At 43.5% G+C, this 14,430-nt stretch overlaps 1 protein-coding gene across 6 annotated transcripts in view; it reads right to left on the bottom strand.

The window, feature by feature from the left end:
- The window catches only part of ABI2 (abl interactor 2), a 52,099-nt gene extending 42,310 nt beyond the window's left edge, over positions 1 to 9,789 (bottom strand). The window contains exon 1 of one of the 6 annotated variants that reach the window (XM_060281940.1): positions 9,398 to 9,789. In XM_060281940.1, the coding sequence (XP_060137923.1) occupies positions 9,398 to 9,514 (117 nt within the window). In that variant the 5' untranslated portion in view covers positions 9,515 to 9,789. The remainder of the gene's footprint in view (positions 1 to 9,397) is intronic. The other 5 variants (XM_035137690.2, XM_035137680.2, XM_035137709.2 and 2 more) reach the window with 5 other exon arrangements.
- Between the last annotated feature and the right edge of the window lie 4,641 nt (positions 9,790 to 14,430).

Genomic DNA, 14,430 nt, shown 5'->3' with positions numbered 1-14,430 from the left:
TTACATCATGTACACAAGGTGCATGGCAAGAGATTATATTAGCTGTTCTTGCCAAAGCTACTATCCTAACATAACATAAGAACATAGGAAGAGCCTAGTGTATCAAGCCAGTGGTTGATCTAGTCCAGAATCCTGTACACAGGCAAGAGCTGAAAGCAGGCTACTAGTTTAAGTTTAGTTATACAGTCGTACCCTGGTTCGTGAACACCTTGAGAGTCGAATGTTTTGGCTCCCAAACACCACAAACACGGAAGTGAGTGTTCCGGTTTGCGAATGTTCTTTGGAACCCAAACATCCAATGCAACTTCCGCATGCGGTTTCCGAACATTTTGGAAGTCGAATGGACTTCCGGAATGGATTCCGTTCAACTTTTGAGGTACCACTGTATGTCACTTCTCCACAGGAACTTTGTGCCCATGATGGCTATGTTCTTTCTGCCTCCACTGTTGGAGGCAGTATACCAGTTGCTGGGAATCACAAATGGGTAGAGTGCTGTTGCACTCAGGGTTTGCTTTTGGCCTTTCCATTGCCATTGGGCTGGCAACTGTGAGAACAGGATGCTAGGCCCAGCAGACTCTTCCTACGCTCAAAGTATCTCCCAACCATCTAATTATCAAAATATTTGAAAAAAATGTTGCAAAACCTTTCAATAAAAAAAAAGTAATTCAACAAACATATGATAAGTTCATATAGAAAGATATAATACATAAAGCAAAACCAAAGTTAAGCAACAAAAACTAAACTAAACTAAATTAAAATGTGAGCCATGCTCATCTTGCTGTATTCCAAGGGGCCCAGCAGCCTGGCTTAAACACAGTTCAGAGAAAGCTGGGTCTTCCCACCAGGCTAGGTGGTTCATAGGTGGCTCCAAACACACTCCTCCAAAAGAGGTAGACAACAGCACATGGGAAGTTCTGCGGAGGGTAATGATACCAAGTCCACTTTCCTGAGCCTCCCAGCTACCGGTAGTGCTGTTCTTTCCTCATGCCAGAAACAATGAAGAAATATGTACTGTCTCCTCCACAATGTTACCATCTATATAAAGCCAATCACATTTCATTTGTACTACTCTAAACCAAGCCTGTCTCTGTGTGTGTGCTTCAGTGAAAAGGGCATCCTGACAAGTCAAGCAGCCTTGGGCCATAGACTGCATATCCCTTGTGCCTTTTTAGACAATGCCAATGTAGTCTAGCCCCTAAGAAAATGAAATCAGTCCCCTGATTCAGGTTATTCATAAAGAACAGATTCAAGCGTCTAGATGTCCAATATTAGCAATTTAATACATCACAATTAAAATGTAGTACTTAAATTTAACTTTTAATCTAAGTACTGTCTCAAAAAATTGCACATCAGGGTATTTTCTATGTATGTATTTCACACACTCAGCAATTTCATATGTCAATTGGAATATGTTTCGTCTAAGTGCGCACACTGATTTTTACTTCACACAAATCTTTGACATTAGCAAGTTTATTTGTTTGCTTGTTTTTAAAAGGCAGGAACATTAGTTTTGAAGTATCCCAATTAGACCACTAATGCCTTTTAAATCCGTCCAGTATGTGCTTAAAGCATGATGCTTGAAGTGTTCACATGTCTTAAATCCATTTCAATCTGATTTTTTTTTTCCTGGATCCTTAAATCTCTTTAATGATAATGTTTCCCCACCCTTTTCCACGGCTGTTTCTCACAAGATGACATTTCCTAGATGGAAGTCTCTTCTATAGAACTGTGTGAATAATTCATCCGGTGTGAGATAGTAAGATTTGTAATCTCACGAGGTGCAAATGTGGTAGGCAACTAACAAATACAGCATGCCACCAATTCCTACCCAGAAGAAATAAAGACACATGTGTTTGTCACATACAGTATGACAAAGTACATGAGGAAGTTACACCATTGTCTGCATGGAAGGAATTTCTACCTATGTGGCTTCTGTCTAGATCAGGCATCCCCAAACTGCGGCCCTCCAGATGGTTTGGCCTACGACTCCCATGATCCCTAGCTAACAGGACCAGCGGTCGGGGAAGATGGGAATTGCAGTCCAAAACATCTGGAGGGCCGAAGTTTGGGGGTGCCTGGTCTAGATTCTAGGGCAGCATAGCCTCAAGCTTTCTGCTCATCCCTTCTAACCCTTACTTTAGACCAGGGATAAAGAACCTGTGACCCTCCAGATATTGTTAGAGTCCAGCAACATATGGAGGGACACAGGTGCTTCATCTCTGTTTTAGACTTTTCCAGTACAGTGGTACCTCCAGAGGTCTGTTTGTAACCTGAAACTGTTCTTAACATGAGGCGCGCTTTTGCTAATGGCACCTCCTGCTGCTGCTGCACCAGCAGCACACGACTTCCGCTCGCATCCCGGGGCAAAGTTCGCAACCAGGAGCATCTAATTCTGGGTTATCAGAGCTTGTAACCCGAAGCATTCGTGAGGAGGGCAGTACATAACACGAGGTTCCACTGTATAGAAATCAGAAGGACATCATAACACAAATATTGCCAGCAGTAAAGAGAGCCAAATTCCTGAGAAATCCCCAGCCTTAACCACTGTGATAACTTTGGTCATCTCCAGGGCTTTTTTCAGGGGAAACTCACAGGAACTCAGTTCCAGCACCTCTCAGGCGGGTGCCATTGCCATTCTAAGAGAAAGAGGGAGGCATTCATGGTAAGTTCCAGCACCTCTTTATCTAGTAAAAAAAACACTGGTTGTCTCAGTGCAAGAAAGATGGTGAATATTACAGTTGTCTCTTGGTTTCTGTAGCATCACTGTGTTACATCCCGAGTCGTCTCATCAATACTACTTTGAGCTATTTATTCTGTTTTATAAATTTAGAATTTAAATACCCCCTATTGCTCTTGAATGCAATCCTTTTCCTTTCCTAAAGGAATTTATTCCACAGGCAAGGTTAGACCTGTTCCCCTCTGTAATATTGAGTCAGCTATCTCTGCAGATGGCCAGAGACAGTAAAGAGCTGGAAAAAAGCAGTCTTGCCCAGCAGGAGAAGACATTTTATCCCAAAGCATCCTTAACTGGGAGAATCTCTCAAGATTACTCAATTTCCTTGTGCAGTAGTAACGTGACATGCTCTGACCTCAAGGAATTAACAAAGAGAAGTACAGTGGTTGCGGACTTAATCCGTTTTGGGGTGCCATTCACGGACTTAATCCATTTTGGGGTGCCATTTGCCATTTGCACCCCAAAAGGCCCGCAACTAGAGTGCCTCTTCTGCACATGTGCGCGGCACAATCAAGCACCTCTGCGCTTGCACAAAGCACGCAGATTGCTTCTGCGCATGTGCAGGCAGTAAACACTTCCGGGTTTGCCGCATTCGTAAGCTGAAAGTCCGTAACAAGAGCAGAACGCAACACAAGGTATGACTGTAATTAATTCAAAACCATTAGATCTTACTTAGTAAAACCACTATTTCAGGAGGACTAGCTCCCAAATACCAAGTGGAGCCCTGTTAGCATTTCAAGAATCAGTTATCCCACCAACATATTCCTTTTTAACTTGTGTGGCAAAGTAAAAACTTCCAACCCATTATACAGGAGACAGAACAAATAAAAAAAGGCATTGTGAAAAGTGCTGAGACTTCCCTTCCCTCACACAGAGTTTATATATAACCAAATGGCAGAGAGTACAAAAATCACACTGTTTATTTCAGGACAACACTATGCTCTTGTCAGATTACCAACATGCAAGTGTAGTTACATTGTTTTGCATTCAGCTATGAAGGTAATCGTGAAGATTAAAAGTTGCGCTTCTTTCCCAGCATGGCTTAAAAAAATAAAAATCTTTATTTAGGTAAGAGGATGATAAGCCAACTGCTTGCAGAGGATGTCCTCAAATGCATTTATCCCCTTCAAAGAAATGTGTGTGGAGGGAGAAAATAAGTATAGTCGTACCTTGGATCTCAAACGCTTTGGCTCCCAAACAAATCGGCTCCCAAATTATCAAAACCCAGAAGTGAGTGTTCCGGTTTTCAAACGATTTTCGGAAGCCAAACATCTGGCACAGCTTCCGCGGCTTCCTGCAGCCAATCAGAAGCCGCGCTTTGGTTTCCGAACATTTTGGAAGCCGAACTTCTGGAATGAATTCCGTTCGACTTCCAAGGTACGGCTGACTGTATGTATGAATGTACATCATACCCACTAGCATCCTCGATCCCTGCTTTATGAAAAACACTGCCCTGCGAGCGGACCCCAGCCTTTACCAAAGGTGTCATGGGCTTTGAAGACACTCGATCTCAGGACGCAAAGGAGAAACGTGCTAAGAGGAAGGCGTGCTAGGCAAATCCACACCGTGATCAACTCCCGCCTGGAAAACAATGTCCCCACTATGGAAGGACGTGTGGATCCAGAATTGGCCTCCACAGTCACTTACGGACCCATTGTTAAAATTGTGTTTATGGAAGACAATCTTATTCGGATACGAGTGATCGCCAAAGAAGAAGAAAAGCCATACATAAATATTGTTGGTTGAATGAGTGTACACAGCCCTTCACAATGTTTCTCCCTGAAAATCCTGGGATAGTCATGAGTGATTGATTGTACAGTTAAAAGGGAAACATGCAAATGCATTCAACTAAGTTTTACTCAGTCAGTAGACTTATTGACATTGAAAGCCACTAAAACCAATAAAGCAGATCCTCTTGAAACTGGCTATTTTTTTCCACAGGTCCCCCGCCCAGTACAGATCACATTTGTTCCCATTGGCTTCCATGGTGAAAATAAGAATTCAAGAGAATGTTTTAATTCTACTGCATCTGACTTTTACCCAAACCCTATGGAAAACAGAGAAAGAGTTTGCACATGCAAACTGACTGATCCATGGGGGAATGAAGCAACCAAAAGGGTGGTGTCCCCGGCAGTCTTTCAAAATTGCAAACGTACCTACAAGCCCAAGAAAGACAGCAACACTTGTGCTAAACTATGACTTAGAATTACCGGTACATCCAATTATGGCCTATGACTATATAAAAAAGTAGATTCTGAACTGTAACCATTTACAAAGTAAGGTTCTGGGATAAATTCTGATACACTAACTTCAATACTGAACACTCAACACCTGCATGTGTATACATATTTTTTCAAGAAATCATAAAATATTAAATTTTTCAAGAAATCATAAAATATTTAGTTGTTCAATTTGCTATTTTCAATGTAGTACTATCCACAATGTCATTTTCAGAATTCTAGTATCCCATATATACAGTGGTACCCCTGGTTAAGAACTTAATTCGTTCCGGAGGTCCATTCTTAACCTGAAACTGTTCTTAACCTGAAGCACCACTTTAGCTAATGGAGCCTCCTGCTGCCGCCGCACCGCCGGAACACACTTTCTGTTCTCATCCTGAAGCAAAGTTCTTAATCTGAGATACTACTTCCGGGTTAGCGGAAACTGTAACCTGAAGCGTTTGTAACCCGAGGTACCACTGTACTTAGCAAGAATCCTCTGTAGTTACAGTCTCTTCTTGTACAGTGGAACCTCGGTTTGCGGCCGCCCCGGGGAGCGGCCGCCCTGGTTTCCGACCACCACAGACCCGGAAGTGTTTACATCTGGGTTCCGCAGCACTCGGATGCGCAGAAGCGTGCATCAGGGAGCGACCAACTCGAGGAGCGGCTGGCTCCCCGGAACCAATTGTGGTCGCAAACCAAGATTCCACTGTATCTGCATTTTGCAAATCGCTTGCTCATACAAGCTGCCTTCACATCCCACTCACTACTTCACCAATCTGTCTTAGGCTGCTTCTTTATAATATTCTGTAAAAATACATGCATTGCACTTCAGATATGAAAGGTGCACGCATGTATAAATCACCCGCTTTTCCTTTAAAAATATGCATGAGTAGAGCAGAAAAGACCATGTTTCTACTTGCATATGTTGCAAATGAAAAAGCAGTGCATGTGTATACTTATGTGGGAGTATAAAATGTCATTTAGAAGCAGCAGGCTCACTTCAGCGCATACATTAACTCTTCAAAAATTGGTGCAAGTGCTGAAGATCTTTTCACTACTCACTCAGGCTACAAATAGCATGCATACTTACTGAAAAGTAATCCTCACTAAACACTATGATCATTACTTCAGAGTAAACACACAGAGAATAAAGCCACATATCTGAGAACAGTTTGCACAACAGAGGGAATCTGTACCAATTAAACTGAAATCTAATTTCTGCATCTGTAAATTCCCTTTTTTGCTGAGTTAAGTTGCACTCAAAACAATATACATGGGCTAAAGACACATTCAGATTTTGAAGTTCTCATTTTCCCAGTAATTCCTGGGAGGAAATCTAGTTTTCAGTGGTCCAGCCATATCTTGTTTTCTACTGGAAACTGCCATCCTAAGGTTTTATTCTGAAAGCTAGCAGATTCTGAGTCATTTTTCAACTTCACAATGACCCAGTTCAAATGTAACACTAAAATGTGCAGGCATGTGGAGTCGATTGCAGCTGCTTTGTTCCTTCTTCAGTCCTGTTGCTGCTGTGCTGCTATAAGGTAAACTATGGTTGGACTTACGGTAATCAAGTGTTATCAGAATTTGGGCTTGAGATTTATTTCACTCCACAAGCGGTAGCCAAGGTTTGTTCTTTGTTTACAGCTTGTGGTTGGTCTGAAGAAAGCAAAGCATGACCCTGGGTTTGGACAACTTAAGTCAAATCATAGCTTAGCTTGCAGTAGCAGGAGTATCACAATCTCTTATCCATGTTTTGGCTTAGAATTACATGTGAACTGGGCAAGATACAGTATCTCTTCCACTCTGGTCCTAATTAGCTACCCACCTTACATCATGTAATATAACAATTAAGTACCAAAAATCTGGCAGAAAAATATCTCAGCTCAAAAAGTATTGTCACCAGAACTATATGGAGAGAAAGCTTTAATTTGCACAGTTGGCTAAAATTTCTATCATTATATCAGACTCTACGTTCCTCCGCAAACAATACTTCTTTAACCTTCTGCAAGCCTCAGTAAAATTCTCCAAAGCTATGATATCAGGGGGCGATGATAATTGCTCTCGCCACATCACACCACCATTTCAGCAAAGACTGATCAGAAATTCAATCATCTCCAGGTCAAATGCCAGAATATTTTCTATTAAAACTAAAAGCAAAAAATCCTGCAAGCCTACCCGTTCCCACCATGATGCAACATGGCAAAAAAGATCTCATTCATCCTGTGCTATAAAAGAAAAAACTTTTGCTTAGTTCAGACCATTAGCTATTATGCATAAAGGACACCATGGTGAAACCATGGTACACGCACCAACTACAAAAGCTCTCTGAACACACAAAGATAAGCCAATTAATAGGTCTGGTCATTCTAATAATGTAAATGGATCAATGCATGTTCTCATTGTGGCACTTTAAATGCTCCACCCTTTCCTTGTTCTTCAAATAATATATTAGAAGATACAGAGAAACTGGTTCTATAAATGTCTTTTACTGGTTCTTGGTCTCTGCTTGAGAACTTGCTATACTTACATCATGGATACACTTAAGGAAACAAATTCCAAGGTTTCACAACCCTTACATGCCCCAAGCTATGTTATTTTGCAAATCAAAAACAGGTTGCAGAATTCACTTGTTGTAAAGTGACTATGCTAAGAGAAAATAAATTTGCCTTTCTTTTCTTCGAGCATTCCTTTACATAAAGTCCAGAAAGCTTAGATTCATTAGAATGAGCTGGAAGGCAATGCAGGCTTAAATAATAAGATAATAGATATGTGAATAAAACCTAGGCATGTATTGAAGCAACAGATGCAGCTTCACAATGCCCACCTGAAGCAAAATCACCTGCATTCAGTTGTTAGCCATATCCAATTTCCCTTTTTAATCAGCAATGCGTGGAAGACAAGCTGTCATTATGCCATTATTTATCATTATGCCATTATTTATATTTGGAACTTACACATAGGCACCCACCCCTGTGCCTCTGGAGATCTACTACTCATTTGCCTTGTCTTTCCCCAGCATCTTTTCACTATGCAGTCACTGAAATGGCAGCTTCATTGAAAAATCTTTCAAAGACAAAACGCCAGTCAGCAGGCAGAGAGCTACTGAATTGTATCAATGTGACATTTTAATGACACTGCATACCATGCAATAATATGAGAGTTAACCGTATCACCTCTCTCCTGCAAGTGTGCATGAAAGGCTGGTGTGGCGAGGATGCAATCTAAAATACATGCAACCTAAGCTAGGCCGACCGCCTGTTTAAATAATTTCTGCACGCAGCATGTTTATTCAGAAGGAAACCCGGTTGGTTTTTTTCTTTTCCCCAAGACACAGCAGAAATACCAAAAAGCTAACAACCCACCCAGGTGCAAGTAACCTCAACTACTACATCACAGGAGGAGCCCTGAAGATGCAGTTTAACATCACCACCTCCAGAACAATGTTGGCCGCTCAAGATTTCAGCAGTAAACGGACAGTCTGGTGGCTTGGGAGTCTGAATTACAAGATCAACTAATATCCTCTTATTCCGAGCATACTGTGATATTCTTAGCTGAGGAGGAGGGAAGAAGGCAGTCTTTTATGAATGCACATCTGGACATCACCTATCTAGAAGGAGCGACACATTGTAAGGGGGAAAGGTCTGTTCTCAAATCATTTCACAGCAGTATCTGCCAAGAATCGTGTGCGCATTCACACACACACTTTCCAAGCGCAGCATGAGCACAAATCACTCCACACAACGCTGCAGAACGAGAAGCGTTTCCTCGAGGCTCTTAATCCCACGGTCGTGGGTTCGAACCCCACGTTGGGCAAAGGATTTCTGCGCTGCAGGGGACTGGGGGTGGGCTAGATGACCCTCGCGATGCCTTCCAGATCCACGATTCGAACGATCCCACGGCTTCTGGAAACCGCGAGCAGCAGGGGAGGGTCACCGGGGGGGGGGGCAAAAAAGGGAAGCCGTCCCCATGTATTATTATTATTATTATTATTTCTCTTGTGAACCGCACCGATATTGTTTTATGAAGGGCGGGGTAGAAATGTAATAAATAAAAATATTTATACCCCGCCCATCTGGCTGGGTTCCCCCCCCCCAAAAAAAAAGAAAATGTGCACGGGCTTGCTCCATTGTTGTTTTTTAAAAAAACACACAACGTGGGGTTGAGCCTGCGAAACCGAGCATCTCTCCCAGCGCTCAAGATATGCCGAGGCGGCCTCTTGCGCGGACATCCCGCCGCAGGACGCGTGTCGCCCATTCCCACGATCGCCCAACCCCCACACTCCCGGTTCCAGAAACACCCGCTCCGGGGGGGGAGGGAAGCACGAAACGTCTGACGCCCCGAAATTTCCCCTCAGCGAGGGGCGGTTTTTGGGGGGGGGCGGGAGGTAGGAAAGAAAAGACCCGGCTGTGGGAAGGGCGCCCCCCCCAAAAATACGCCGTACCTGTATGTAGTTGGTCTCGCAGTACTCGGCGACCCGCTCGAGGTTGGTGTAGCTGTCGAAGAGGGCCCGGCGCCCCCCGGGGATCTCCTCCTCCAGCAGCATCTGCAGCTCCGCCATCTTCACATGCTCGCGCGCTCCGTCCCGCCCCTCTTCCCTCTCCTCCTCCCTCCCCCCAAAAAAACCCGCGCCTCAGTCGCGGGGACGGACAGCCGCCCCTCCCCTCTCTTCTCCACCTCACCCCACACCACCCCCTTGCGACGGACGCCTTCCGACGGCACCCGGCCGCGTCTCTCTCTATGTGTGTGTGAGAGAGAGAAACACCCACCGACCAGGCGTCGGCGGAGGCGCGGCGCGACCGGCCAACAGCGGCGGACGCCACTGCGCAGGCGCCGGGGGCTTCCACCACGGCTCCTCCCCCTCCCCCTCCTGCTCTCTCTCTCTCGCTTGCGCGCGCGCGCATACTCCCCGCTTCCCTCACACGCAAACCCCGCCTTCCGCGGTCTCCCGGCGCCGCCGCCGCGCGCGCCGTTCAGACCGCTTCCGGTGCCCCCGTCTGCCCCGCCCCCTTCCCCCCTCTACGCGTCATGACGGCCTACGAGGAGAAAGGCTTGGCGGGTGAGGGGTGGAGTAGGGGGGGTGGAGTGAGGAATGGGGGGGGATGGGATGGGGTGTCTCCTATGGGAGAGAGACCCACACATCCCCTTGTGTGGAGAGAAAGGAATAGTGGTGGCTGGAGAGGAGGTGAACTGGATGCCACCACTCCACCATCTGCGGGTTGGGGTGGGGGTTTGAGGGAGCTCATCCTGCCTACCCCCCACCCCAAACATAATAATAATAAAAATTCAGCCTCCATATCTCTTTTTCACAACATTCCATTTTCTTTTGTTATAGAAACACTGAGGTCTCAAATAGAGAATAAATCATTGCACAAGGCAAACAAACCTATGTAAGTATATAAACCACATGCCTAACATTGCACAGGAGAGCAATCCAAAAGTTTTGACCTATAAAGTTTTGACCAATGAAGCCTGAAACGGCTCCAGACCGCAATACCTCAAGGACCGCCTCTTTCCATATGAACCTACCCGGACCCTGAGATCATCTTCTGAGGCCCTTCTTCGTGTGCCTCCTCCTCGAAAGGTCCGGAGGGTGGCAACATGAGAACGGGGCCTTCTCTGCAGTGGCTCCCTGTCTGTGGAATGCTCTGCCCTGGGAGGTTTGCCTGGCGCCTTCATTATACACCTTTAGGTGCCAGGCAAAAACGTTTCTTTTTAACCAGGCCTTTGGTTGATCTGATTTACATCCTATGCCCTTTTGAAATGGTTTTTTGGGAGGTGGGGGGGGTTATTGGGTTGCTGTTTTTATTTTGATTATATATTTTGTGGTTTTATATTTTGATTTTCTGTGAACCACCCTGAGACCTCCGGGTATAGGGCAGAATAATAATAATAATAATAATAATAATAATAATAATAATAATAATAATAAAGCCATCTTGGCTCTCCTAAAGACTCAATATTTCCTCTGCCTCCTTAATCCCCCTTGCCTGAGATCAGGTAGGCAGATAGCAATCAGGCGGTATGAACCGCCTTTATAGTGTCATTGTTTGTCCAGATGCTCTGCATTGAGGGATGTCTGACGGGCAACCTGGTGGTCTTATCGAATGCTAATGTTTTGTGTAAACTGTGTCTGGAAATATTTAAAACTTGCTAAATCCTCAGGAATATCACACCTTGGCCTGCCTGAGCCACAGTAAACCCACCTTGTGTCTTATGTAATTTCTGACTGTTTGTAGAGGAAATGTCCTTCTTCTTCACGCCAAAATGCAAACCCTTAAAAGAGATGTTTCTTCTTGGTTTGGGGTCTCTCTTGCCTCCTTGCTAGGAAGGGAAGGGAACTCTGTTGCCTTGCTTTCACTTCATCCTGCCTCCATCCATTCATCTCTGACCGATCATGGACTTAGGGGACTCAGTAACCTTGGGGAGTTGGGCAGCGAAAGCCAATCATCCTTATTTTTCTATATCACTTTCATTACTTTATTTTATTTATTGAATTTTTATACCGTCCTATAGCCGGATGTCTTGGCGCAGTTCACAGAACAAAATCAAAATTGAGAGCTGTGATATACGAAATCAAAATAATAATGACAACCCAATAACATCCCCCACAAAAAAGAACCACATTTTAAAAGTGCATATGTGTTGCAAATGAGGCTATTTTTCTTTTTCACCCTTGGCACATGGCCTTGAACCAGGACACAGCCTTCTGGAACCCAATCTGTTGTTTAATGGGTCATTTACTTACTTGTTGTTATTTTTCAAAAATGGATTATTATCTATGTTGTTGTTGTTGTTTAGTCGTTTAGTTGTGTCCGACTCTTCGTGACCCCATGGACCATAGCACGCCAGGCACTCCTGTCTTGCACTGCCTCCCGCAGTTTGGTCAAACTCATGTTCGTAGCTTCGAGAACACTGCCCAACCATCTCATCCTCTGTCGTCCCCTTCTCCTAGTGCCCTCAATCTTTCCCAACATCAGGGTCTTTTCCAAGGATTCTTCTCTTCTCATGAGGTGGCCAAAGTATTGGAGCCTCAGCTTCACGATCTGTCCTTCCAGTGAGCACTCAGGGCTGATTTCCTTAAGAGTGGATAGATTTGATCTTCTTGCAGTCCATGGGACTCTCAAGAGTCTCCTCCAGCACCAAGCCATCCTAATTTGAGAAATGTACATAGTACTATAGAATTGTAGAGGGACCACGAGGGTCATCTAGTCCAACCCCCTGCAGTGCAGGAATCTTTTGCCCAACATGGGGCTCGAACCGACAACCCTGAGATTAAGAGTCTTGTGCTCTACTGACTCAGCTTTTTTATTTTTAAAAAAGAGGGGAACCCCACAAAATTTATGGCTGGGTAAAAGAGTAAAAGACTGATTGCAGGATAAGCGTTCAGGGACCAAATGTGTGGTTAGTCTTGCCTGGAAATGGGCTCTAATCCACAAAAAGCTTGTGCCGTGATAAATCTGTTAAAATTCAGAGCACTTATTGGTTCTTGGAACAGACTAATGTGGCTACCCCTCTGGAATCTTGACTGGAAATATTGCTTCAGATATTATTTCTAATAAACATATATTCACCAGCCACAATGTGCTAGGTGCTGCCTCTGGGCTTCTTACCAATTTCTGAAGGGAGACTAGGATTCTTGCAAAAGACTGCTAGACTTGGTCAGCCTTTGTCTGATCCAGAACAGCACTTTTCTTGTTCTTAAACAAGAGAGTGCTATTGGGAATACATAACATAGATTTTGGCTTAACTAAGCACACAATCTTGCTTTGTTAATTTAAAACATGTCAGTGGATCACAAGGGCCCTATTAATAAAGTAGACCACACAGGACTGAAGTCGGCCCGTTCCTCCTATATGAAAGGTAATCTTATGCATACTTACTTAGAAGCAAACACCACTGGGGAGAGTGGGAATCAAAGCTTTTAATTTATTTTTATTTTTATAATGTGTTACGTTCCATGGGTAGCTTAATAGAGTTGTAACCCTCTCATTAAAATCAACAGGACTTCACCATGCTTAACTTTGGCTAGATCATGCCCAAGGTTTGAAAACCTTTGCACAGAGGAGGCTTAAAAAAATAATCATAAAATTGACTAGAATATAAATCGATATAGCTGCTGTTGAAAGTAGTTAAAGCAAGAATTGTGAAATACCTATTACTGTCACAAAGATAAATGACATTTGGAATACTGGTAATCTCTTTGTAAAAATATGTATGCAGAGAAACAGCATCCCGCTGAATAACTCCTCTCATATTACACATTAGCCTTCCTGGATTATAATTTCAATCATTAAACCTATTGAAAGCCACAACAAGCTCAAACTCCCTGTTTAGAGTTTAGAAAAACAAATGAATCTTTTTCCTCTGGAGAGACATTAACAAGCAGAGTTTCCTAATGTTGCATATATTTCCAGAATGCTTTTGTATTTTGTTGTTATTTGTCACGTGAAATAGTGGATAAATAATATTCCCCACTCTCCTAAATTGTAGGCTGTCAAAACATTAGATATCCAATACCTGAAAACAAACGTCCTTGGGGGGGAAATAGTAACATTAAATTCAGCTGATACACCTGAGTTCAAATTGTGTATCCACTGGATCCCTAAATGATTATTAGGATTTATCAATGTTGCACAAATTATGCATGCATAGTCCACTAAGTGCAAGGTATTTCCACCATTCTTGGAATAAATGAGATTTTACCGTTTTGTTTATACCTGACTTAGAAAAGATTAATTACTGGTTATCATGAAAGTTATATCCAATTCCACCAAGTATTTATAAGACAATAAAGAACTAGGAAGGACAAAATTGGATGCCATTTTTCAGCATTCAGCTGTGAATTTATAGCCATCAAAGCTGTATTGCAGCAGAGCAACACCCTTGTGAAAATTTCATTTCGGTATGTTACGTCCAGAATCAATTACATAGGAAAAGGTGCAGTTTTCAAGTGCCTCTTTGTGGAACCGTCTTCTTGTTCTAAATTAAACTGCTCAGAGATAAGGCAGCATCCAGCCTCCTCTGTGGCTGGTTTAGCACTGTAGCACTAAATCAGAAAAAAAGGGAAAGGCATTTCAAGAAAGAGGTGCCAACTAACACAAGCATTTTGCGTTCTTTTATCAAACTCTTTGCACTTTTGGACTGAGGAGCCTTGGTAGTTCACCACCCCTTAGTCTGCCGTTTGGACTACCAGGTATCAAACACTGGTTGGCACAGTGAACAGCACATCTAACAATTGAAAAGAAAAACCCTTTCTCTGCAGTACAAACATACATCATTTAGTGATGGGTGATGAGCAAGTTCCCCTCAGTTTGATTCATAATCACTTCATTATTTGCAAGCTTTGTCTGCAGTCTTTCCAAAAAATCTTATCTATTTTCCAAGAGTGCCCCCACCACACGAACGCAGATTTTTCAAGTGTTTCCCCTCCTTCCTTGAATCTGCCCTAGAGAGCTACTTGGAAGAAGACTCCCC

Source organism: Zootoca vivipara, chromosome 1, assembly GCF_963506605.1.
Source record: "Zootoca vivipara chromosome 1, rZooViv1.1, whole genome shotgun sequence".
Classification (NCBI taxonomy): Eukaryota; Metazoa; Chordata; class Lepidosauria; order Squamata; family Lacertidae; genus Zootoca; species Zootoca vivipara.
Note: the sequence above shows the minus strand (reverse complement) of the source record. Positions and strands in the feature narration are given on the sequence as shown.